The sequence below is a fragment of the Microtus oregoni genome, unplaced genomic scaffold (genome assembly GCF_018167655.1).
Source record: "Microtus oregoni isolate MIOR12 unplaced genomic scaffold, Mior012 000045F_ref0000178, whole genome shotgun sequence".
Lineage (NCBI taxonomy): Eukaryota > Metazoa > Chordata > Mammalia > Rodentia > Cricetidae > Microtus > Microtus oregoni.
The window spans coordinates 3546512-3573740 of NW_024543219.1; the positions used below are offsets into that span (position 1 = coordinate 3546512).

Here is a 27229-nt window from a genome sequence, read left to right on the forward strand (position 1 = left end):
ATTGCATTCTTTCTGGCTGGCTGCTGTTATATTTAGGGTATACTTATAGTTTAGACAAAGTAAGAATGTTATTGTTGTTGACCTTGACACTAGATAACTGGGCAGACATTATATAGCTATGTTCGAATCCTCACAAAATGTGCTGTTGAAGCCAACGGAGTCCTGGCGGGAGACTCTTCTGGACAGCAGAGTCATGGAACTTTTCTTCACAGTAAGTCCTAGTCTTTTTCTCTGTTAAAAGGGGACACGGGAAGAGGAAATGCCTTTGTTTTTCTTAAGTAAAACATGACAGATTTCTTTTTTTCCCTGTTGATTTTTCTTCTCATTAACACACCTGGTGAAGGAGAAATTATATAACAAATCTTGCTAATTAGTGTACAAATACTATCTCATTTTGAAGGGCTTAGATCCCTTCTTAGACTTTGTAAATACAGGACTCCTTTACACTCTTAAAATTTGGAATTCCCTACTAGCTTTTATTTGTGTGGGTTATATAACTATTGTTATATAATATAGCTATTATCACATTACAAATTCAAACTGATAGAAGCAAAAGACGATAATGGCATGAATTTTGGTCTTTGACTAAACTATAACGTGTTGTTATAATAAAAAATAAACTGAAAATTCATACTGAAAACTTTAAAAAATATTTTATTTCACTAAAAATGCCAATAAGAAATTATTTCATCATCATATAAATAACTTCAATGAACAAATACTTTAAAAGCAAATATAATGAAAATAACTGGGTTTTGGTTTTGTTTGCTTTGTATTTTTACTCATCTGATTAATAAAAGACAACCAGATTTTCCTGTTTTATATTTCATTCAGTTGGTATCTTAAATCATGTGATTCCCAGGAAAAGGCCTCTGTGTGTATGTATGCAGTGCACAAGAAAGAGCAGAATCGTGTTAGTGCACTTGTGGACACTGTCTGCAGTGGCTTAGACAGTGAGGGTTCCCTGGGCTACATTTTGAAAACTGCTCCCCTAGTGGACTATACTCATAATTACAAGACCTGAACTAAGTTAATATTTAAGAGCAATTTATCTTCAATATTTCAATTATAACTTTAAACATTTAGGCCTCTTAGTGTCAACTTGCTTCAAGAAGCAAGCAGTATATTCCCACATGTGCCAGTGAGTTTTGGAGTACATATATGTGTGTGTTGGGAGCTAATTTGCAGTTACAAAACAGGTATGTAGTTAGATCAGTGACTTAAAATAAAAACCAGTACAATCTAGGTAAACACCAATTAGAAAGAAAAGAATAAGACAGTTTTGTTCAGTTTGAATTATTATAGTTTCTTATCATTTCATGCATTTTGAAGTATGAATTATCCTTTTGTGATTGAACCATTTAAATATTTTAGTACTGTGTTACATATTTTAAAATGTCTAAAGAGTGTCCATCCTTAGGCATACTAAAAAAATCGCTTTCTACGATAGTGGCTTGTTTTGGGGTTCTGGAGATTGCACCCAGGGTCTTGTGTGTGCCTGACAAGTATTGTGCCACCAAGGCTCCTTTCTATCCTTCATAAAAGATGTTTTCTATGGAAGTGTTTATTCTGAGCACTAGTCATCTTCTGTTTTTCTTTTTAAATCAGAGGGAAAGACAGCTAAAAACATGAGCAAGATCAAACAGGACTTGCAATAAAATTTTAAGGACTTTGTGGGATGCCTCATCTGGCAGGAATTGTTTGATATGAGTCCAAGTTCAGTTCTTTTTATTTGCTCGACAGAAAGTAGGTCCCACTCCAGTAGTTTGTGAAAAGGTGAAAAACTTGCTGGCAATGCTGCAAACAACTCAACTTGGTCTGAACAGCTGTCTAGACAAACCAGACAGCTGTTCCTGTCAGCTGTGAACTACCACATACAAATAACTTTGAATTCAAAAGTTAACCCTTTGCTACTCTGTCGTTTTAGTAGTTTATGAGTGTAGCTATTTGTATTTAAGCAATTTATAAACAATTTTAATTTGTGGCAAAAAACATGACTTAATTTTAATTTGAGTTTTGCTAAATTTAGCTTTACTTATGAATTAATTACTAAATTTAATCTCTTTTTTATTAGATATCATTATTATGCTAGATTTCTGTAAATAAATATACGGGAGTGAGACTTAAATTTATTGACCGTATCTGAAATTTAAGTGATTTTGATTGCATTCTGCTCTTCAGAAGTTTACAAAGTTGTTAGTTTTTCTTTTCTTCCTACTCTTCTGGGAGAACTTTTCTGATCAGGATTCTGGTCCTCTGCTCTCTGAATATTGTCATTCTTAGCTCTCTGCTTTGCTATCTTTTCCACACATAGCATATCAGGCACCACTTCACCTATGATTTTTCAGTTTGCATTTAGCACAGAACATTCCACACTCTCCAAACCTCATAATCTGCATGTTTCCTGGGTGTTTCAGTGTGAAAGGCACACTGGCATCTGATGTTTAAACATACTTTAGCAGAGGTCTGTCTTTCTTGCTAACTTGTGCCTTTTATGCTTATTTGGTGAATGGTCTCTCTGTTTGCCTCCGTGGGTGTCCATCTCTCCTCCTCTTGACTCCTTTCTCTGCAGAGGTGGTAATCTGTTTGTAATTGTATGATACCATTTGGATGGAAATACATGTTCAATTATGAAGGGAATGCTTTCTCGTGCTAAAATCAGTAGACCATGAATCTATATATCACAAGAATTACTTGTTTAACATGAAGTTTTATCCAAAGCCACAGAGAAACCCTGTCTCGAAAAACAAAAAAAAAAAACAAAAAAAAACCCCATGAGTTTTATATGACTCCTATTTCAGAAAACAAATTAATCCTTGTTCCCGGGACAGTTTTTTGATTTGTTTTGTTTTGAGATTGCCAGCACTAGCGCTCTCATTAAGCACATTTTTCTTTTGTGTTGTCATCTCTCGTCCAGGAATGAAAGGTCATCTGATTCCTGTGTGGAGCAAATTATGTAACAAGTTTCTCTTGTCCCATCCTGCACTGTTTCTGCTGTTGGTAGAATCTGGCTCTAGGCATCTCAGTGAATTTTGATTACCAGGTTAAGAGTCAAAGGATGACAGCACAGAATTGTGCTTTTAAGATAAAGAGGTTAAAAGAATGTATTCAAGAGTATGCAACCAAGACATGCATACAATTTTGTGTGTTATACTTGGTAAAGCTTAAATTACATTGGAATATAGGTTGAAGTGTTTTTTGTTTCAGTCCAGGGATTGGCAAACTCTTTCTTTATATTATCAGGGACCACAGTAAATATTTTAGGTTCAGTGTACAATATGTTCATATTCAACTCTGTCATTGTAGTGAGGAGCCCTAAATTAAAAATAAACAATCAAATAAGTCATTTAACTGTAATTTTTAGAGCTGTTATACTGGTTTAAATATCTTCACTTGATCTTAAGAAGCTAAGAGGCTATGATTAGTGGAATCAGTTAACAAGGATTTACTCTGTTCACTGTGTCCCATACTGTACTGGTGAATGCATTTTAAAAAAAAACAAGGACATCATGGTGTCAAGTAATTTATAAATTTATAGAATCAAAACCAACATAACCTGAAACAAATATAGAGTACAATGCTTCATAAAAGAAAGAGGAGGGCTAGAGCGCTTCTGTTAAATGCTGGTGAGAAATGGCAAATGGCTAGTCAGTATCGTGCATGAAGATGAATAGCTGCTTTATAATTTCTTCCTGGCATTTCCTGTTCCATTTTACTATCAGAACATAGAAATGAAATCTTTAATGTCTGAAAATTTAGTAATACAGAAGTTAAGAAGCGATATTCTGAGAACTTTAGATAAAACACTGTAGTAGGTATCAGTATTACATCATTAAAGTAAGGTCTAGTTGCCACTTAAGTAGACTTATGTATTAAATACAAATTTTATTTTAACATGTAGTATCAATAGCAGTGGTGTGGGATAAAATGAAATTCAAAAAGATCAAACAGTCTCAGAATTTAAGCATCTGCTCCATGTCATGCAGGTGATATTTAGGATGGGTGATAGGTACACTTGTTGGTTTTCAAAGTGTGCAAGTGTTTGCTTTCGCTAAGGCAGCATCTATATACTGGGTTGAACTTGTCTGCTAACTTTAGCAAGAAGCTGTGGTGAGGCATAGTTAGCATAATACAGATGACTGTCGTCGTTGCTGTTTTTAGCAGAAGCAGTATGTCTGACTGGCTAGCATCTGTTTTCTCTCCTTGTCATAATATGCTGGAGATAGTTCAATTTTTAAAATGCAGGTAGCCCTCAAGTAAAAATTTATTAATATGTATAAAGTCATGACCTATAATGTCGTTTGGACTGAAGGACGATTTTTAGGTTTCGTTTAACTGAGGAGTTAATTTTTTAGAAATGTCCTGCTACAGTGAATTTTTCTCTTACCTCATTTGACATGGTTTGCACGTGACCCCTACAAAAGAAGAATTTGTTTTTATGGATTAGTGATTCTTTCTAACAGGTACACCGAAAAATCAGAGAAGATTCAGATATGGCACAGGATTCTCTGCAGTGCCTTGCCCAGTTAGCTTCTCTACATGGACCCATCTTTCCCGATGAAGGATCCCAGGTTGATTATCTAGCACACTTCATTGAGGGATTGCTGAACACTATCAATGGGTAGGTATGCTTGTTCTTTTGAATAGAAGAGGGAACCTTCCCTTTTCCTCTGGTATTTCATATGGAGGAAAAAAGAAACTAAGGCTTTTTTTGTTCTGTGTTTTGAAGTAGAGTTGTCTGTCTATTTGAAATTAATACAGGCACATGCCTTTACAAGTGAATGATGATAATATTTTTGTGTTTGGAAATAGAGCTTATCTTGTACTACTAAAAAACCCTCATGATTTGGTTTGTAGAATCGAAATAGAAGATTCTGAAGCTGTGGGAATCTCCAGCATTATCAGCAATCTGATAACTGTGTTCCCTCGGAATGTCTTAACTGCCATCCCCAGCGAACTTTTCTCCTCCTTTGTTAACTGCCTCACACATCTCACTTGTTCTTTTGGGCGAAGTGCTGCGTTAGAGGAAGTGGTGAGTGACTGTGCTAAGAGCTGTCTGTGTCTGCTTGTCATAGGGAATTTGTGCTGCCTGTAGAACATTGTCTCATGACATTTATTGTTATTGAGTACTAGTAGCTACTGTGAAAGTTACATTTTATATGTAAATTAGTGGCTGTGTATATGGAAACATGACCTAAATTTTTGTAGATTTAAATTAGTCTTGGAAATTATAATTTTGAGATAATTAGAATGAAATGTTTTTGTTAAATTATATTGATTAGCCCATGTTTAACAGTGTTTAACAAGTATACCAAATACTGCTAAATAACTTCATGGTTGGATGTAATTATGTGTAAATTAAATTTTATCTATGTTATTTTGATATTTTTATTTAGGACTTATTTGGAAAGTATGTGATGTGTACTATTTAAAATTGAATTTGGTAAGCCCTAATTTACATTCAAATTAAGACTGGTAATAATGTGAATGATTTTTTTGGGACAAGTACAAATTTTCAGGTGCTTTCCAATTTTTATTTTTAATGTAAGGAAATAGACACTAAAACCCCTTGACAACACGGCTGCTTTGTAACAGTTACTAATAACTTGAGTAATCACTGGAAACAGTTGACTTGTGTGCACAAGGTAGTGACTTGATGGTTGGAATTGATTTTTCTTGTTATGAATTGAAAGGAGGTTTTTTAAAAAACAATTTTAAAAGAGAAAATACTTTGTGTGGATGCCTCTTAGGATTTCATGTTTAATCCTGAGTTTACATCTTACTCTGGCAATGTTTGGCAGTTTGTAAAGCTTCCAACGTATTCAAGGAATCTGGGAATGACTGTGTTTATGTAATTAGGCTCTTTTAAGATTTAATGAGAGGTTTGTGATGGAAAATTATATATTAGATGAGTAGAAGTTCTTAGACATCATACGTGAGATTTTGCATTTTTCAGGATGGTAATTTCTGTTCTAAATATGAAAGTCCATGTTGAAGTTAAGTGTCTCAGCGTTAGTCAAGCTCTTTGACAGGCTCGGACTGAAACGTGGTTTTATGTGACAGACTTCATTGTGTTCTCCTGGTTTTTCTCTGTGGAGTGAGATGGAGTCAGGATTTAGCATGTTAGTCGTCTGTTTAGACATACAGCTACCTTCAGCTTCTCGAAGAGGGTTCTTACATTTAGCAGACTGGCTAGAAAATATGTAATATTTTTGGCTTGAAATTTTTATCTTGGAGATTTATTTATTTTGAGCAAGAGGCTTTCTGTCAAAATTGGGTGTAGGAGAGAGTAGGAATCTAAGACGATAGATCCACTTTATCAGATTTCCTCCTGCAAAGACATACTGTGCTTAAAGTTAGGGTGCACCTAATAGGTTTCATTGAAGAAAGTGGCTGTTTGTGTCTTTTAATTCTCTCAGTTTATAACTGTTTGTATTTAATGGTTATTTTTAAAGGCAGCTGACTACCAGTTCTATAGGACAGAAAGAGAAAAGCTGAAGCTCTGCATCAATTGTGGAGGGTATATTCGGGAGGCCTGGAAAGGTTGGAGTATGGCCCTGTCATGTGACTTGCATGATTGCTAAACAGATTTCCCAAAATGGCAGTTAAATCTTCATGTTTGGTCATCTTGTACATCCTGGGGATTCTTCAGCTAATAACTGAAGGTCGAGAGCAAACCCAGCCAGATGTAGGATTACCAGAGGGCTCTTACTTCTGTCACCTTTGTTCTTTTGACTACCAGGTAGTTTTAGTGCTAGTTCACAGTGCATAGTTGTTCTGAGCTGGAAATCAAATCATATTTTAAGGAAATTTTGGAGAAAATGAGCATTTTAATAAACAACTTAGGAGTTCACATGGTGTGGGATGATGACACATTTGGAGGGGACAGTGATCACACGCTGAGTGGTCATAAACACAGACTGTTTAGGATGAGATGACCTTTGGGTTACTTTTTCAACTTCGTTTAGTATGTTTTCTTCTTTGCAAAATCAGGGTGACAGGTTTTTTTGTGATGCTTTTTTTTTCCTGGTTTGTCTTTCTGTTTTGTGGTGGGATAGGATGAATTTTGAGAAGGTCTGGATATGTAGCATAGGGTCTCATTCTGTGTTTCCTGCCTCTACCTCCTGAGGTAACAGACTGTATTCTACCATACCTGGCTTCTTTCTGAGGGAAAAATGCCTGTGTGAGATCAGCCTTTACTCAATGAGAGTGAGTCTCAAAAAGGGACTTTTTAAAAAGTCCCCTTTAAAATAGGGAGCAGAGAGCAGCAATACTCTAGGAGATGGGGCTATAGCTTGACCTTCTGTTGTGGATGACTGAGAAATCTCTGCAGCGCCCCCACCCTGTGACTCTGATAACTAAGAAGGCACACACTGACAACACTCATCGTGCTTACATTTCTTCAGCCTACAGAATTGTAGGGAAAGTGGATTTGAGACACAGGGATATTATTTATGCTTTGCATGTTGGAAAAATACCTCTTCCCAAATATAATGATAATTTTGGCTCTATAAGAATATTTAGAAAAAATTTGGCTATTGTATATTAGATACAGATTATTATTTAAAAGTATTTTAAGAATTCCTTGCAAAGCTGGGTATGGTGGTGCCTGTTTTTAATCCTACACTCAGGAGGAATGATTCCAGGACAACAAGTGCTACACAGAAAATCCCTATCTTGGAACAACAACAAAAAAATAACAAAAAATAATTGCTTGTTTTGTTTAACTCAACTTGGATCACAGATCTTACAATGCAGTGACTTTTGGCTTGAATATGAGTCAATTTTAATGTTTTAAATGACTTTTGGCTTGAATATGAGTCAATTTTAATGTTTTAAATAGGCATTTTAAGTCTTGCAAGAATGTATTATTGTGCAAGTATTGTGGCATTTAGAGTAAAGCTTATTTGCCATCTCAATGTTTTTTAATATGGTATTGTTCTATTTTAAAATGTTTTATTTATTTTATGTGCATTGGTGTTTTGTCTGCATGCATGTATGTATGTGTGAGGTGTCAGATCTCTGGGAACTAGAGTTACAGACAGTTGTGAGCTGGCATGTAGGTATCGGTATTGAAAGCAGCCAGTGCTCTTAACTGCTGAGCCATCTCTCTAACCCCTCTGTCTTAAAAAAAAAAACAAAAACAGTTATTGTTGCCATATTTAACTTAAGTGATACACACTAGAAAAGAATCTAAATACAACAGATTAATGACATAAAAATATGGTTCTATGAGCCTTTTTTTCTATTAATGTGTTCGTTAGTGTTATACTGTGTGATGCAAATACTGTTTGGTGTGTCATTGTGAATGGGGGTGTGCCAGTACCTATGTTTTAAACACTGTGAAATATTTTACTCATATGAAGTATACATTTCATGTTTAAATATAAAGATAGTATAGAGGGAACGACCCTGTATCACCCACCTAGATTAAGACACAGTATACTAAGTTTGGCACGATAGCTCATGTTGGTAATCTCAGCACTCAGAAGGTTAAGGCAGCAAGATAGTAAGGGTGAGATTATCAGGACTTAGAAATAGTATGTGGATGGAGCCCTTTTCTCACTTATATTTATCTGTGGGCGGGTATGGTTCCCTGTTCCCCTCCTGCTCCTGTGGTTTGGCTTTTGTTATATAACTTGCTTCTGCCAAATGATCTTCTCATCGTGTCTACAAGTAGATGCTGCTAATGATTTCCCAACTGGTGTACCTGGCACTTTATCTTACTGTCTTCTGTGGTAATTGACTTTTTCCTTTCTCAAAGTTCTTATAGGCTGGAATAGGAAATTCTGGGGTTTAGTAAGTCTAAGGACACCTTAGAAGTTATCCTTAAATATAAAATTCTATGTGAAATTAATTGTTCACATCAATTTCATTGCATATTTTTATGTACATGACCATACTTAGGAAAATAGCCGGGGACTGTGTGGTTACTTGAATAAGAATGGCCCCCATAGGCTCTTGTGTTGAAGTGCATAGTCATTAAATGCCACTACTTCAGAGGGATTAGGAGGCATGTCACTGGGGGTGGATGGTGGGGTTTTAAAAGGCACAAGCCAGGCCCAGTGGCTATCTCTTCCTGCTGTCTGTGGATCCAGATGTAGAACTCTCAGCTATTTCTGTAGCATCATGTTTGCCTGCATGTTGTCATGCTCCCCACCATGATGATGGTCCGAACCTCTGAAACTGGAAGCAAGCCTCAGTTAAATGCTTTCTTTATAAGATTTGGTCACGGTGCCTCTTCACAGCAATAGACCGATTAGTCAGGGTGGTAATGTAGCTCAGTGTATGAGCACTTGTCCATCATGCCTGAGGCCTTGAGTTCACAGTTTATTACTTTGAAAATGGGGTGGTGTGAATAAAGGAAGTAAAAGACGTTTGATATTCAATAGAAAGTGCTTTCTAGCCAGGCAAATACCAGTATCCAGAACTCAGGGGCAGAGGGTCTCTGAAACTAGGCCTGCCTGGTTTACTTAAGATCCAGGACAGCTTACAGGGCTTCATAGAGAGACCCTCTCTCAAAAAAGAAGAAAGCGCTTTCTGATTCCATGGGGAAAATTTGGATCTGTCGTATTGGTTATTTACTCTCTATGGGAAAAAGCACAGGGGTGTGGGTTGTGGATAGTGTCATTACTGTTAGGGATAGATTGGGAGTTGTTTGCCGATTATAAGCAAATTTGTAACTACCTTAGTATAATGTGTATTTGTATACTTTCAAAATAGCTTATACTAGATTTATGTAAATAGGTAGTGGGGGCTGGAGAGGTGGCTCAATAGTTAAGAGCATTGCCTGCTCTTCCAAAGGTCCTGAGTTCAATTACTGGCAACCACATGGTGGCTCACAACCATCTGTAATGAGGTCTGGTGCCCTCTTCTGGCCTGCAGACATACACACAGACAGAATATTGTATACATAATAAATAAATAAATAAATAAAATTTTTTTAAAAAATAAATAGGTAGCGATATAAAGACTATATTTAATGTACCTCTAAGTTCACAGTGAAAATATAGAATGACCTCATATACTTCTCTCCTTACCATCAATCTGCCCCATCAAGCCTAGAACCTGGTGGTATATGTATTATTATTGGTGCGTCTGCATTGACACATGGTTGTTGTGAGCCCAGACATGAGTTCCATAGAGCTTATTTCTGCTGGTGTAAATTCCTTATTTATTTATTTATTTATTTATTTATTTATTTTTAATGTATTTATTTTTATAAACAGGGTCTAAATGTAGGTTCTGGCTGTCCTGGAACTCACTACATTGACCAGGCTGTCTTAGAACTCACAGAAATCAACCTAATTCTGCCTCCTGAGTGCAGGGTTTAAAGGCATGCACCATCACCATCTAGCTCCAGTTGCTCTTTTTTAATACAACATCTAAAATAGAAATAAGGGACTAGTGAGGTGACTTAGTGGGTAAAGGTCGCTTGACTGCTGTAAAAATCCTCTGTGCTTCACCTGTTTATCCTTCTACACCAGGCTGTGGAGACCCCTGGGCGATCTTTGTTCTTCCCCTCCTCTTGTCTCCTCTTTCCTCTCTCCTCACGCTCTTTCCTCTCTCCTCCTCACCCTCTTTCCTCTCTCCTCACGCTCTTTCCTCTCTTCTCCTCACGCTCTTTCCTCTCTCCTCCTCACCCTCTTTCCTCTCTCTACTCTACTTTTCTCGCCCCAACTATTTTCTCTGCCTCTGCCTCCCAAGTAGTGGGATTTAAACATGTGCACCACTGTGTCCAGCCCTACTACTCTTATTATTGTCCCTGTAATCTTCATCTCAGAATGTCCTCTTCTTGGAATCATGTAATACTACTGAGCTTTAATCTCTGAAATTACATTCATTGTCAGGCATGGGCCAGAGCAGATTTTCTGTACTGAAAGAGTTCTTTCCAGACATTCATTTGAGAGAACATTTCATTATTTTTGAAATTATATATTCAAAATTGTCAAAGCATAAATGTACATTTTTCTATGTTTGAAGCACTTCATATCCATGCTTCTCTACACCTTCAGGCTAGTTATAGGCAGAGAGAAGTACTGATAATCATGTTTTCATTTCTACTCCCCCTTCAAATTCATATAGAGTAAAGTGGGGTCAAGTAGGTCCCATAAGCTCTAAGCCCCTCTCGAAAGCCTCTGGCAGTAGGCCTACAATGCTCAGAGCATGAGCACATAGTGTCTAGATTGGTCTTCTTAGTCATCTGTCCACATGCTGCCAGCCAGGCTGCTGGCTGGGCTCCTGGGTTTGGGCCAGAGTGGCCATGGAGCAGAGCCAAGATATTATGAAAAAGCACTAGCTTAGGTTTCACTTCTCTGGGATTAGACTGGAAGATCCAGTTGCCAATTGTTATCAACCAGATTTCTCACACTTTGCCTGATGAGTTACTTTTTTGGTATACGTAGAGAACCAGAGTTTTCTGTTATTGTTTTTCTTTTTTCAAGAAGCTCCATCTTTATTTTAAATCGCCATCCAATGTGTAAGGGACTTGTGCATTCTGTTTGAGATCATTCTAATATCAGTGCTTAATAAAGGCATTGTGAAGAATTCCTTTAATAATATGCACGTGAGGCTTTAACTTTTAAAAACTACTTTTACATTTTGATGCATATCTTAAATATGCACTCAGAAAAATGATAGTTGATCTTTAAGAATGTCCTGCTTTTCTCTTTGTGAGTCTAGTTCAGGGGATGCTCCCCCTCAGTCCTGTTAGACATGTTTATTTTGGCAAGATAAACTGTTAAGACCTGACAAATGATGTCTGCAGAGCACATGCCTTGTTAAGTCTACAAACAAGCCGCAGTTGTTTCTATGGGAAGAACATATCCTGTTCACTTCAGGATTCCGTGCTTAGCTCTCAGCATTTGATGAAATGTAGAAGGAACAGAGCTCCCTTTCCCATTGTTTATAACCAATATTGTCCTTTGGCTTTTTAGCACTGGTTTGTTGTTGTTCATTTGTTTTGTTTTTTTCTGACTTTTTAAAAGTAGTATATACTAACAAAACAGAACAGTTTTTACACGTGTTTAACATACTTTGATCATATTTACCTGAGACACTGCCAGACAATGTGGTTTTCTTTAAAACAACAACAACAAAATGGTTTGGTATCATGTACTTTCGTTGCATGTAATACAGTGGCTTTTTGCTGCAAATAAGAGGGAAGCCTGATTGCCTGAGCCATCTTGATATGTTCCTTCCTTTCATCCCACTCCGTATGCAGGGGCAGTGTCTTCTCAGTTGCATTGGCATCTTCTGCTACGGTTCCAAGTTATCCACGCCTCCTGGTCATTGCAGCTTTTTAAGTACAGTGTCCTTCAGCAGAATATTAGATCAATCTAGGGAGGGATTTTATACCACAAATAACTCTGTAGTCTGTTATTTGTGTGTCTATTTCTTGAAAAATTCTTTGTCTCAATGGTGTAGTTTTGGTCTGAAAGTGTAACTGAGAAATAGTAGCTATTTGTGAACAAGAAAAAACGGGAAATGAAAATTATTAATAACTGTCTGAACTAGTTAAGACCTTGGCAGTCTGTGCAGCATGGTGGTCTTACCAGTGGACGAATCTGTGGGATGGTTATGTGCGTGCCCCTGGGGGGCAGAGGCTCAGCTGGATGGGTGAGGAAAGGCCTGGCTTCTTCTTGGTTTGTTTGTTTGTTTTACCTGCTCATTCCGTTTTCTGGTTTATTACATATTCTCCTTGGTAGTAAAGAACTTTAATGAAAAGGAAGAACTTACAGAGATCCACCTGCTTCTGCTTTCTGGTGCCAGGATTAAAGGTGTGCTCCATCAGGCCTGGCTTCATCTTTATAGTTGTAAATACTTAGCTAACTCTGGTGCTGAGATATCTTTGACAGTTTCTGATAGTATGAGCTGAGTCAGTGGCCATTGTTTTTGTTGTTGCTGTTGTTTGTTTGTTTGTTTGTTTACTATATTCTCTCCTAGTATGTGGAATTAGCTGTCATTTTTTACTAAAATAAATTCTTTCTTGTTAAGGAACTTCTGTGACGTTTTCCCCATATAATTCTTAGCTACCTGATTAGGTCAGTTTGTTTTTACTGATTTTGAAGTTACTTGAAAATGTTAGGATTGAAGTTTGTAGCCCAGTGGTAGAGTGCTTGCCTGGTATACATGAGGCTCAGGATTCTATCTCAGTACTGGAAAAACATATGCAGAAGTATTTATTTTTATATGTGTGGTGTATATGCAATTTTCTTAGCTTTTCAAGTAGTCAATATTACTTTTATTTAGAAAATACATTTTTCTTAAAGCACTGATCAGTCAGTCTTTTAAATTAAATGTTAATTTCATATTGCCAAATAGTTATTTCTTTTGTAATTTAGTAAAATTTTAGAAAACTTAATAAATGCTTGATACTTAGAGATTCTTTTCTTCTAGCATGATTTTTTAAATTGTTTTTGTGCATAGCTATGTAACTCTTGTACTGCCCGTTTGTTTTATGAATGCTCTTTTCTTGTAGCTTGATAAGGATGACATGGTATACATGGAAGCATATGATAAATTGCTGGAGTCCTGGCTAACTTTGGTCCAAGATGACAAGCATTTCCATAAAGGTTTTTTTACTCAGCATGCAGTTCAAGTTTTCAATTCCTATATTCAGTGCCACCTTGCTGCTCCAGATGGCACAAGGAATTTGGTAAGTTTTAAGACAGGTGGAGTGGAAAATCACCATAGTCCCTATCATATTAGACAATAGAAAATACTAGAAATTTTGGATAGGTTTCCTCAAAGATTTGCTGAGAGAAAAGTTTCTTAGTTTTATCTACTGGTTCTTTAACTGTGAGCTGTTACGTATAATCACCTATTTATGTTTCCAGTTAGTTACTTCTGTATTGCCAGGTTCCTGGTAACGTCTTTTATATTAAATACATCCTATATTAATAACATCCTATATTCAAAGGTCTAGGGAATCTTAAGATGCCAAATTGTTTTAATGAAAAATGGAAATCCCCAGTATACGGGGTGAAGTGTAGGTTTTGTAGCTAGCTATGTTACCGTGTACACAGGGGAGGATTTTTTTCTTTCCTTCTCTTCAGTGCTGTCCTCATCCTTTTGATAGATACCGGGGCTGCTGTCGTGGTTAGAGAGGTGTCCTAGAAAGCTGGAAATGCATGTTGGCTCTGTCCAGCTCCTCCTAAAGCCACGTGACAGGGCCACAGACACATGCTTTGTGGAACATGGTGCTGCATTTCCTCATGTTTCTCCTCCTTCCACCAAATAGACTGCCAATGGTGTGGCCTCTCGTGAGGAAGAAGAAATAAGCGAGCTTCAAGAAGATGACCGAGACCAGTTTTCTGATCAGTTAGCCAGTGTAGGAATGCTAGGAAGAATTGCTGCCGAACACTGTATGCCTCTTCTGACAAGGTACACACAGTCCCGGAAACCCCATGGAGAAGTGCTCTCTGTTCACAGTGACCTAGAGAGCTTTAAACATCCCCCACCCTGTGTCCAGCACACTGGATCCAGTGGACAGAAGCGTGTCATAACTGCATTCTTTGGCAGTAAAATTGCAGCTCAGGCACTACAACATAAATGATAGGAATTATGGAAAACATGGCATGAAAGGTGACTTGGAACAACCAGATTCAGATGCCTTTCATAAACATTGTTTGCTTGTGAAGTGTTATTTTAATTCTATGTCATAAAATAGAGATTACAATCCTCTAGTGCACTTGAACAGTTGTGTACCATAATATTTTTTGAATGGGTATATTTTGTGCAAACATCTCAGTTTATGTTATTTGGTTATATGGAAGTTATCAATTTTCCTAAGCCTTCCTATCCTGAACTTTATGAAGCTATTGTTTCTTTCCTCTTTTAGTTTATTAGAAGAAAGGGTAACAAGACTCCATGGTCAGTTACAACGACATCAGCAACAGTTACTGGCTTCCCCTGGATCGAGCACCATTGACCACAAAATGCTTGATGATCTCTACGAAGATATTCACTGGCTTATTTTAGTTACAGGTTAGTTACTTCTTTCTTCTTAAATGTAGTTGCCAGTGAAACATTTAAACCCTAAAAGAAGCCTCATATATTAAGAATAATAGTTTATAGCTGGATGTGTAATTTCAACACACTTGGGAGATTGAGATAGGAGGGTTGTGAATTTGAGGCCAGCTTGGGCTACTAGGGAGACCCAATCTCAAAACAATAACAAAATATATATAGTTCATACATAGTGTTAAATGAAACTTAGATACAGCTGCTGCTGACATAGCAATAGATATAGATATATTTTTAAAAACCACTGGCTGTCATATTCAGGGCCTGTTGTATAACAAATGTTTCCTTTGGATCTCATTGTAGCCCACTGAATTAGTATTGCTGAGTGGTGCTAATCATCATCATCATCCCCAACTAACATGGAGAAGCTGAAAGTATAAGAAATGGTCATACTGCAGTTAATTTTTAGAGCCAGAATGCAAATCTAGGCAGTTTGACTTTTAGGGTCTTTTCCTTGACCACTAGACCTAATTAGTGTTTCTATATTGTAATCAAGGGGAAAAAGACTTGACTTTTAAATAGTTAAGTATGAATAGATTCCTGATACAATAGCAGAATTCCCATTAACTTGACAGAATAAATTACTGAAGTTTTCAAAGCCTACATGTCACCATGCATTATGAGATTGATGACTAAAACATTTGTCCTTTACCTTTGCTGTATTTTTGAGGGTTTTCATTTTCTGAGAAATTGACAGTTTCTGCACCTCATCTTGAAATTAACAAGTTAACATAATTTACTTTTACATCAACTTATGTGATGTATATAAATCAAAACTGAAAACATTTATAGTGCAATTTGGTAAATAGATTTGTTAAGTGTTCATTTTTAATTTTTTTTAAACTGAAGGCTACCTCTTAGCTGATGATACTCAGGGAGAGACTCCGCTAATACCTCCAGAAATAATGGAATATTCCATTAAGCATTCATCTGAAGTTGACATTAATACAACACTTCAAATTTTGGGATCTCCAGGAGAAAAGGCTTCTTCCATCCCAGGGTACAGCAGAACAGATTCTGTGATTAGGTAATATGAACTCTATAGCTGCGCTCTTGTAATTTATGCTGTCTCATAAACTCTGAGTTGATGGGTAGATGACTGGAGGGGTAGACACGCTGCAAACTGGATACATGAAAGAAATGAGAACTTGGAGAAGCCTCAAGACATAAGGAAGGCAAGGGCATGCTGGCAGGAATTGTCAGGGCTATCTAGTACTGAAAAGAACAAATGTAAAATGATTCTGAATACGACACTTGGAAGTGGCATTCACTCTAATTTACTAAGAACACAGTGTTTGTCTATCAGTAAGCAGTAATATGTTTGTATAAGCACCCTTCAGGAGGGAAAAACAGTTCCTAGAAACCAGATGAGCCTTAGCAAGTATACTTTGATTATGCATATGGAAACTGTGTTCGTGGCTTCTTAAAACTGTCATTATTGTATCATAGAAAAAGTTATCCTAAATATGTGAAACTTGAGAGCCCAGTCCCCAGCATTTACAAGACAGCAAGAGTGCCTCTGAGAGGATTCACTTTGTCTTCCTATTAGTAATGGCAATGTTTCCATCAATTATTGATGATGAAGTTAAAGAAGGTAAATCTGAATTAATCGTAGTCTTAGAAATAGATTTGGAAATGGTTTTACATTTTCTTTCATTGTCTTTGAGTCTTAGTTGCTGGTAGAGATTGTAGGGATGACAACGGCATCAGTTGGTTTTTGCAGTTATTCACGGTTTTGTCCCACCTTTATTTTTAATGCAAACATGTGTGGGCATTTAAAGCTCTGCAATAGAAGATACAGTTTTCTGTTTTCGTTAAAGTTCGAATAATAAGATGATACCAAGGAAATGTTTGGGGCCTTATTTCCTTTATTGGTACATTCTCTTGTTTGCCCTAAATATCGGAATTCTTAAGCAAAGGTTTCTTTCTTTTGAGGTTACGGTTGTGATTAGATTTTGTTATTTTGTTTGGTACATATCCTGGTGAATGTTATTTCTAGGACTGTTTATTTCAGAGCTGTGCCGTGGCTGCTTTGTCCTAATTCTTGCAGTAAGTGCTGTTAGAAAAATTTTCCTTGTATTAAAAGTGCTTTTTCAGTTTCTACATGTCCCAGGTATCTGTGGGAGCAAATCATTTTCATATTTGAGAGCACAAATTTGAGGAGTGTTAAAAAATATATATAAACTGGGTAGTGGTGATGTATGCCTTTAAACTCAGGGCTAAGGAGGCAAAGATAGGCCTGTGAGTTGGAGGCCAGCCTGGTCTACAAGAGCTAGTTCCAGGACAGCCAGGGCTGTTACATGGAGAAACTCTGTTTCAGGAAGGGGCGTGGGGAGGGAGGAAAGAAAGAAAATGTAATAGCTAGTTTTTTTTTTTTAATCTAAAGAGTTAGTGTAAAATTGATTTGATATATGGGAGAAACAACCTTTGCTTCACTAAAAATGTAGTCCGTATTTCTGAAGAAACTGTCATTTAAGAATGAATCAAGTATCTTTATCGGTTGAACACTTTGAGGGCCAATGGGATACATTCTTGAACAAAACAAGCAAAGTCCCCTCCGCTTTTAGAGTTCTTAGTAAGGGAGAGCAACTCAACAAATGATGGGATGTGTTGGAGGACAGAAAGCATTGTGGGTGAAAAGCCAAGTAGGGCGGGGCAGCTGAAGCTCAGACTCCTGCAGGGGCTGATATAATCCTAAGCAGTGTGATCCACGTGGCCTTTGTTTAGATGATTTCTGAGCAAGGATTGAGGTTGGTCAGGGAATCTTGAAGGTGCCCAGGGTAAGAGCATTCTAGGCAGAACAAAAATAAAGTAAAATAGCTAATGCAAAGACCAGTCAATCCTGGTGTTCTTGCACAGCAGCCAAGATGCTAGAGTGGAGAGGGTTTTGTAAGAGATGACTTGCAGAAATAAGTAAGGAGGGAAAGAGGTATAGTCTATATGTCTTATGAGACACCTTTGTGCTGCAGAAGATGGGGGTGCTACCGTAAGGTCTGAATGGGGGATAAGTCACACATTATAGCACATTCCCCGATTACCATGATTAGAGTGCATGTTGGAAGTGGGGGGACTGCCTCCGGGTCTAGTCATGGTTATCAAAGAGAGATATGGCAATGTTCAGACTACGTTAGGGCAGTGTTCCTTATAAGACTAAGTTAAGGGCTAGCTCATCATGATAACTTCTGATTTATGGGATGCAAATGTAATACAGGACCAATTTGGGAAACCGAGTGCTGCCTGGTATATAAAGTATTCATGACAGGATGCTTGACTCAGGTACTGATCAAGAAATATTAACAATTAAAAAGTATTTGGCTCAGTTGTTTCTTCAACTCCAGCTTTTGATGAGATTTAAGAGTAAGTACATCAGGGTGGCGTGGGAGAGACAGAGTGTCAGGCAGTGAGAGGAAAGAGGCAGGAGAAAAGAGCTTGTGTACCTGTGTGACTGACTGGGTTGGAGAGGCCTTGGTTCTCATAGGTGAGGCAAGGTGCATTTGCAGGAAGGAAGTAAACTGTTGTGTAGAGTTGCTGTCTTGTGGAAGGTGGAGTTAGATGTGACAGGGGCACTGTGGGAAGCAGTTGCTTTTCAGTCTTGGGAAGAAGATGGAAACTGGCCCTTGAGTTTTGAGAAGGGTTTCTGAGAGAGCTCTCCAGGCTACTGCTGATTTCTGGGCATGGCGCATAGAGAAGGGAAGACTCCCTAGGGCTGCCTGACCTCTGCTGCTTCTACCCTTTCACCTTTCTTCACTAGATGAAAGAAACTTGAGCTCACTCTCTTTATGGACTTGCAGTGTATGGGTGCCCATAGAGTACAAGGAAAAGGCAGTTCCAGATTGCCTGTTGGTGATGGCTGTGTAGCCAGGATGCGGTTCATTGCATCACATAACACCGAAAGGGGACCCAGTGCTGGGTCAGCTGGGATGATCTTGAGTTTTGTCATATGACTTGTAAGTAATTCAAATAGTGGATAACCTTGGTGTTGAAAAAATAACTTCTGTTTTTTAATGGGAGCGTTTTGTTTTGTTTTTCTCTCCAGTGTTTACATCTCTTAAATGAGAAAGGAACCAACTTTGGCTCAACTTTGACTCATTCTGGCAATAAGTAATATTTATTCACAAGTAGATAAACTTAGTAGGAGACATAAAACCCTTCTGTATTATCCCCAAGAAATACTCAAAATAAGGCTGAGACTGTAGCTCAGTGGTAGACCACTTGCCCAGCCTGTACAAACTTCTGAATTGGAGCCCTGGCACTGGAGGAAATTGTTTCATAATTTAAATTTGTGTTATATTTTGTTCTCCTGTATGCTAAGTATTACAATAGTAATAAGTCAATCTAGAAGACTTAAAATACTTATAGTTTTATTATCATTGGAAATTCATGTGAAGTATAATATATAAATGTTTGTATCAAAGAAAAGCATGTAATTGGTAAATAATTTTCTTTGGGGAAATAAAGTTCAAATAAAGGAATTTTATTTCTTTTGAATAAACAGTGACATTCAACACTGCAAAGATTGAGTTGCAGTACATACTTTTAAAGTACTAATATAACCATTTGATTTCGAATTCTGTTAGGCTTTAAATTATATTTAAATTTTTTTAATCTTAAGGGAAATTTATCAATGCATCATTATTGATAAAACATGAGGTTATTAGGATTTCTCTTATTTTTGTTCACAAATTTTGTTCTGAAATTTAGAAAGTTTGAGTACTGGTTTATGAAAAACATGTAAATAGTGAGGGGGGGTGTTTTAGGTGGAAACTTTCTTGATTTAAGAAGGTCCAGAGAAGAATCTTTAATAAAGACTAGGAATAGTAAACAGATAGATGAGGGGGATGTGGGAAGTGGTGCCCAGGCAGCCAAGGAAGGGAGCTCTTTCGAAAGGGCAGGGTGGACAATAGCACTGAGTACTTCTTGGTGAGAGAGGTCAGAGGGTCAATAAAGAATGCACATGTCCACCAGTTTGCTTACACAGGATTTCAGCCCTCTTGAGAGCAGAGGCCAAACTGTAGTTATTAACATCTTAGTCTTGGCCTTGATGTTTATTACAACCTGTGCTTCCTTGTCTTTTGGCTAAAGTCAAGTTGAAATATATGATTTCTGGTATCTTACTTCCCCATTCCCATATGTGTACTTATGTAATCGTTCTGGGAAGGCTTATTTTAAGATACCATTAGGAATAAAGATTATGAGACAGTATGCTGGGCCATGAGATTTGTAGACAAGGCTCAGTACTTATGACATTCTAATAAATCTATTCTCAGATCTTAAAGCATAACAAGACTTGTCTTTTGTGATACAAACATTTAACCTGCCTACTGGAAGAGTGCTGAAACGTGGGCTTAGACTATGAACATTTAATTCTGTGTGTTCCTCCATTTTGAACTGGGAGCCACTCTCTAGACAGTGATGCTGAGATTTACATCTGCAGTTATAGCCCGAGCAGACAGTGTTTCTCATCTCTCCTCTTTCTTGACTCTGGAAGACCAGAAATAGTGTGGGTACTTTATCTTTAACTCTATTGGGAACTTTTACACATAGCCTGGCATAAAGAAACAAAAGATTTTTATGGAGAAAAAAATAGGGTTAGCAACTTCTGTTTTCTCCCCACAGGCTGTTGTCTGCAGTGCTAAGAGTCTCAGAAGTTGAATCTCGAGCAATAAGAGCAGATCTCACTCACCTACTAAGCCCTCAAATGGGCAAAGATATTGTTTGGTTTCTAAAACGCTGGGCCAAGACTTATCTCCTGGTAGATGAAAAACTGTATGATCAGGTGAGGATGTAAAACTGGTAACTCTTTTTGAGTTTATGATGATGGCAAGTTTGGAGGTAAGATTTTTGTTTTACTTATAAGAACGCCAGCTTGCCTGGGTCTGAAAAAGCCTGGGATAAAACCGGACTCGCTGAACATAGCAGACAATGAGGACTACTGAGAACCCAAGATCAGTGGCAATGGGTTTTTGATCCTACTGCACGTACTGGCTTTGTGGGAGCCTGGGCAGTTTGGATGCTCCTCTTACTAGACCTGGACGGAGGTGGGTGGTCCTTGGACTTCCCACAGGGCAGGGAACCCTGATTGCTCTTTGGGCTGACAAGGGAGGGGGAATTGATTGGGGGAGGGGGAGGGAAATGGGAAGTGGTGGTGGGGAAGAGACATAAATCTTTAATAAATAAATAAATAAAAAAAAAAGAACGGAACTGTTAGCAGGGATCAGTGGAGAGGCAGGTGGATCTTGGAGTTCAAGGCCAGCCTGGTCTCTACAGTGTTTCAGGACTCACAGAGAAACTCTTTCTTAAAAATAAAGAGCTGGGAGAGACTTGGGACTGAAGTGCTGTTATATTACTTTTCTTAGAGCGTTGATTTGGTTCCATTGATGTATTAAGATGCACCACCATTGATTAATATGTTTATATATTGTCTGAGATCTGTATGTCTGTATTTATTTTAAATGTCAGCTTGTTAATAATTACTATGAGACTTGAACTGACAGAAAAATTAGCTGAAAAGCTCGGATGGGTTGGGGATTATCTTTTTGATTCAAATGAAAAATGATAAAAGTGATATGAAGTGAGCACCCCCTCAGGCTTTGATGGTAGTTTTGGTGTAGATTTGCTTTTTAGCTACTCATTCTGACCTTAGAAAATGTATCTCTTTTCTTAAGATAAGTTTGCCATTGAGCACAGCCTTTGGAGCAGATACAGAGGGTTCCCAGTGGATTATTGGCTACCTCTTACAGAAGGTCATCAGCAATCTGTCAGTCTGGAGTAGTGAGCAAGACCTTGCAAATGACACTGTACAGCTCCTTGTCACATTGGTCGAAAGAAGAGAAAGGTAAGGAGTCGGGTGGAACACAGATTTCAGTTTGCTCTTTAGTGACTAGCAAATTGTAGCAATATATAAGCCCGGTTAGAACCTACATTTCCAGAGTAGTGCTTTTAAAACCTCATCACAGTGTTGTTACAGATGCAAATGGCAGCTTACCCGTGTAGTGGAGAACTGCATTGGCAGCTCTTCCAGAGGACCCTGATTTGATCCCAGTACACAAGTGGTAGCTCTCAACTGTATGTGACTCCAGTTCCAAACATGCCCTTGTCTGGCCTGTTTGGATACCAGGCACACACAATTTTCCCAGACATATGTGCGGGCAAAACACTCAAACATATAAAACAAAAACCCCACTTTCATGTATTAATATTCTCATTTGATATTTTTCAGTCCCCCACATGCATACATATGTGCGTGTACACACACTCACACTTTTTTAGTTTTTTCTTTGAGACATGGTTTCTTTGTGTAGCCCTAGCTGTCCCGGACCAGACTGGCCTCACCTCAGAGATCGACCTACCTCTGTCTTCCATGCTGGGATTGAAGGCATGTGCCACCCCGGCTGACTCAGTAATTCCCATTTGAGCATTGCACATAAAAGATCTCTGTGGACAGAGACTGCTCTTTGTTCGCAGCCGCCCAGACCCAAATAATCACACAGAAACTATATTAATTGCAACACTGCTTGGTATATTAGCTCAGGTTTCTTATTAACTAACTCTGAAATCTTAAATTGACTCATTTCTATTAATCTGTGTATCAGCAGGAGGCTGTAGCTTACTGGTAAGGGTCCTAAGGTTCCGGTGTGTCCTTCTCCTTCGGCAGCTACATAGCCTGCTACGTGGCATCTCCCTGACTTTGCCCACTTTCTCTTTAACTCTGGATATCCCACCTGGCTTCACTCTGCTAAGCCATTGACCAAAACAGCTTTATTCATCAACCAGTAAAGCAACACATATACAGTAGGACACCCACATCAGATCTCATTTGAGCATGAGATTCAGAGCTGACTGCACCTGTCACCTTGCTTTCCCCAGAGAACCTGACTCTACCTCTTCCAAATAGAGAGGGCACCAACAGACTAAGGAACGAGTCCAGGTTGTTGAAGCAGTGAATTTATTAGAGTTACCTATAGGAGTGGGGGGAGGGGTTGTTTGCAGGTCATCTGCATCACCAAAAAACACACTCTCCCGGTGGGTGACTCTTGAAAGTTCACCATTTACACAATTGGGGGCATCCAGAGCATAGAGCAACCACTCAGCCAGCAGTTGATCACCACAGATAGAAGCTGGGAGCTTCTTACTCTTAGAAGTTTCCTGAACCTCTTCACAAAGAAATGGTTATACAGCCATTCTCATTTTTGCAGTCAGAAAACTGATGATAAACACACTTAAGTAAAAAATTCTATGTTCTTGAGCAATTATTGGGGTTGAAATAAAAACCAGTGTAGCTGCAGAGTCCATGTGCACTTGTGATGCTGTTCTTTAAAATTACATCCAGGGGCTGGAGAAACAGTTCAGCAGTTAAGAGCGCCCGATGTCTTCCAAAGGACTCAGTTTTGGTTCCCAGCACCCACACTGGGTGGCTCACAACTGTCTGTAGCTCCATCTCCAGGGGACCCAGTGTCATCTTCTGGCACTTTCGGCACCTATACACATCCCACATACTTACATACAAAACGTTTTTAGGAATCTCATGCAGTCATACTATATTCTCAGTGCCCAGGAGGCTGAGGTATAAAGATTACAATAATGTGGCCAACCTGAGTAACACAGCAGCGTTTGCCTTAGCAGATTTTAGAATTAAATGTTCCCCTTTTAAATGTGTTTTTTGCCTGCGTGAGTTCATGTGCAACACGTGTCTATACATACCTGGAAAGATCATCAAAAACTGGAATTACAGGTGGCTATGCACCACCACGTGTGTGCTGGGAACTGAGCACAGGTCCTTTGCAATAGTCATTCTTACTTAATCTTTGAGCCAGCTATCCAGCCCTGTCTGGTTCTTATCTTGTGTGTGTGTGTGTGTGTGTGTGTGTGTGTGTGTGTGTGTGTGTGAACAAAACACACCTAATGTTTTATTTCTATTTGTAGGGCAAACTTAGTAATTCAGTGTGAAAACTGGTGGAACCTAGCAAAGCAGTTTGCAAGCCGAAGCCCACCTCTTAATTTCTTGTCAAGCCCAGTACAGAGGACACTGATGAAGGCTTTGGTCTTGGGAGGTTTTGCACATATGGACACAGAAACAAAGCAGCAGTATTGGACAGAGGTAAAAAAAAAAAAAAATCTCTTCACTTTTGATTCTTCTGTCACCCTGCAGATGTTAGAAAATGGTCTGGAGACATAAACACCTCACAATAACTTACCTTGTGTTCTTCCTCCTCATCAACCATTTGAACCTTATTACTTGATAACTACTGTCTCAGGGCTTACCCAGCCATGTTTGTTTGACACATTGAGTATTACTGATGTTTTCTAGGCCTCAGGTACATTTTCCCCAACCTAGATGAGAGCATGAATTGGAGTATCTTTATCAGAATATGAAAAGCATGGTGGGTATCTCAGATATAGAGCACTAGCTTTAGCATGCCAAGGCCTTAGGTTAGTCAGCCTCTCCCCAAAAACTGAAAGAAAGAAGTTGACATGAAGAACCACAGGCATTCTTCGCCTTGAAAAGGAGATGCAAATTGCAGTGTATTTGTTTTCTAGCACTTCTCTTACCACAGTGACCTAAGCAACAGACTCTGTCTTGCATTTATTTAGGAGTCTGCCTAAGTGTCCATGGAAGGCATGCATTGTTTCTAAGGTCTGCAGGAACGTGGCTTCTGGTAGTTAGTGACAACCTTTGACACTGCTTTTGTCACAAGTTCTCTGTACTCTGCATTCCAGTTTTCTCAGAGCATAAGATACCATTTTGGAGTAGAGGCTCACTTTTCAGTATGACTGAATCCTAATTTACTGTATCTCAATTTGTCCAATTGAGGTCACTTTCTGAGGTTCTAATTCAACCCATAGCATGGGCACTTTCTGTAATAATTTATAACTTGAATCAAGTGTATGTATAGAGGTCTGGCTTCTGGTCCTTTTCTACAGTGTTCTCTCACCCCCACTCCCCTCTTTTCTAAAGTATTCTCATTCATTCTCTCTCTCTCTCTCTCTCTCTCTCTCTCTCTCTCTCTCTCTGTTTTTCAAGACAGATTGTGTGTGTGTGTGTGTGTGTGTGTGTGTGTGTGTGTGTGTAGCCCTGTCTCCTGGGACTTCCTCTGTAGACCAGGCTGGCCTCAAACTCACAGATCTGCCTCTGCCTCCCAAGTGCTGGGATTATAGGTGTGTGCCACCATGCCCAGCCTAGATGGTCTTAATATCTGTGAAGGTAAGGTGTCTGTGACTTTATAGCTAAGGTAAAACAGGCAGAGTTTTTTATTTTTCGTCCCTGGGTCCATAGCAATGTTTTGGTAGTTAAGAACATGCACTACTTCCTAAGCACACAAGTTTGGCTCCCAGCATCCACTTTGGGTGGCTCATAGCTTCCTATAAATCCAGGTCTAGGAGATCTAATGCCTCTGGTTCTGTGAGCACTTGCATGAATGTGTATATGTCTACCACATATAAGTGTACCCATGTAGCTGGAGGTTGACCGCAATCATTTTTCTCAGTTGCTCTATATGTTTGAGGTAGGTCTCTCACTGTGTCTGAAACTGTTTTCAGCTAGACTATCTGGCCAGCAAACTCTGGGCATCTTGTCTCTGTCTCCCCAGCACTGGGATTATAGATATTTTATACATCAGTACTGGGGTGTGAACTCAGGTCCTTGTACTTTATGTGGTGACTTGGTTACTTTTCTGTTCTTTTGCTGTAAAAACAGACCATGACCAAAGCAACTTATAAGAAAGCATTTAATTGGGTGCTTGTACACAGTTTCAGAGGATGAGTCCATGACCATCATAGTGGGGAGCATGGCACTGGAGCAGTAGTTTTCATGTTGAGACAGCAACCATGAGGCAGAGGAAGACAGAGTAGGAATAGTGTGGATGGCACACACCCTCCAGCAAGGCCACACCTTCTAATCCTTACCACAGTTCCACCAACTAGGAATCAAGCATTTAAATATATGAGCCTATGGGGACCATTCTCACTCAAACCACCATATTTGACAAGTGCTTTACCAACTAAGCCATTTCTTCAGCCCTTTTTACACTCAGAGCAGGACTGATTATCTGAAGTTATGTTTTATACCAAGAATTTTAAGGAAAGGGAAGTAGAAGGAAAAAACGGACAGTCCAGGGCCTTTTAACTATATTCCATTAGAAACTGACAAATTGACTCACAGAACAAACATGGCTGCTGGTCTGTAGGTGAGCCGTCACTGAGTTAGTACTCAGACTTTATATGAGTCCACTGAAGTGCAAAGTGTGCAGTACGTGCTTTCTGGCCTTTAGAGAAGTTTGTTGATTCCCTACTGTGGAGTTCTGAGGTGCCCCCCCCCATCTTTATAATTCTTTAGCAAGTCACCTGGAAAAATGTGGAGAGAAGTGGCAGAATTTAAAGAATGAACTAGTGTGGTACATATGCACATGTGTGCACACGCACGCTCACACACACACACACACACCTGTAATCTTATTTCTTCTGAAGCAGAGGCAAGAGGATTGACACCAGTTTGAGGCCAACCAGGGACACACAGTGGTGCTATCAGAAAACAAAACAAATAGGGCCTGGTAAAATGACTAAGTGGAGAAAGCACTATCCCCAGACATGAGGACCAGAGCTCAGAGGGCCAGCACTACATTAAAGCACGTGTAAGAGAGCATCCCTGGGACGAGCTAGATTCCTCTAGATACCTTGCCTCAGTAGAGTGGATACCAGATGTTAACACTTAGGTGCAGTAAAAACTAGAAAGAAATTATGAGAGAATAAAAATTTTTCAAAGAATGAGATTCATAGAACTCTATTCTGTGACTTTGGTGTCATTTTTTTGTGTATGGCACAAGGTATGAAGATTCTCAAAATGGACAATGTACCTCAAACCTGTAATCGCAGCACCTAGGAGTCAGGCAGGAACACTGAGAAATCGAGACCAGCCTGGGCTATCTAGCAAGATTGTTTCAAAGACTTATGGGGTAGGGAACTTAGTGGTTCAAATAGTTCTTGTTTTGTGTGCTTATCCTGTTCCAATAAAGAATATTTTGGGAGTCAGGTTTGGTGGTTCATGCCTTTAGTCCCAGCACTCAAGATGTAGAGGCAGGTGGATCTCTGTGAGTTCAAGGCCAGTCTGGTCTATAGAGTAAGTTCTAGGATAGCCAGAGCTACGCAAAGAAGCCCTGTCTCGATAAAAAAAAAAACGAGAACACTTTTGGGAAACATGTTCATCCAA

At 38.7% G+C, this 27229-nt stretch overlaps 1 protein-coding gene across 2 annotated transcripts in view; it reads left to right on the top strand.

Annotated features, from left to right (window-relative positions):
• Xpo4 (exportin 4) overlaps positions 1 to 27229 on the top strand; it is an 88919-nt gene that overhangs the window by 52901 nt on the left and 8789 nt on the right. For both annotated transcript variants that reach the window (XM_041634080.1, XM_041634081.1), the window contains exons 7-16: positions 99 to 211; positions 4464 to 4621; positions 4858 to 5032; positions 13481 to 13657; positions 14243 to 14385; positions 14843 to 14988; positions 15877 to 16054; positions 20644 to 20803; positions 21693 to 21862; positions 23950 to 24124. In XM_041634080.1, the coding sequence (XP_041490014.1) occupies positions 99 to 211; positions 4464 to 4621; positions 4858 to 5032; positions 13481 to 13657; positions 14243 to 14385; positions 14843 to 14988; positions 15877 to 16054; positions 20644 to 20803; positions 21693 to 21862; positions 23950 to 24124 (1595 nt within the window). The remainder of the gene's footprint in view (positions 1 to 98; positions 212 to 4463; positions 4622 to 4857; positions 5033 to 13480; positions 13658 to 14242; positions 14386 to 14842; positions 14989 to 15876; positions 16055 to 20643; positions 20804 to 21692; positions 21863 to 23949; positions 24125 to 27229) is intronic.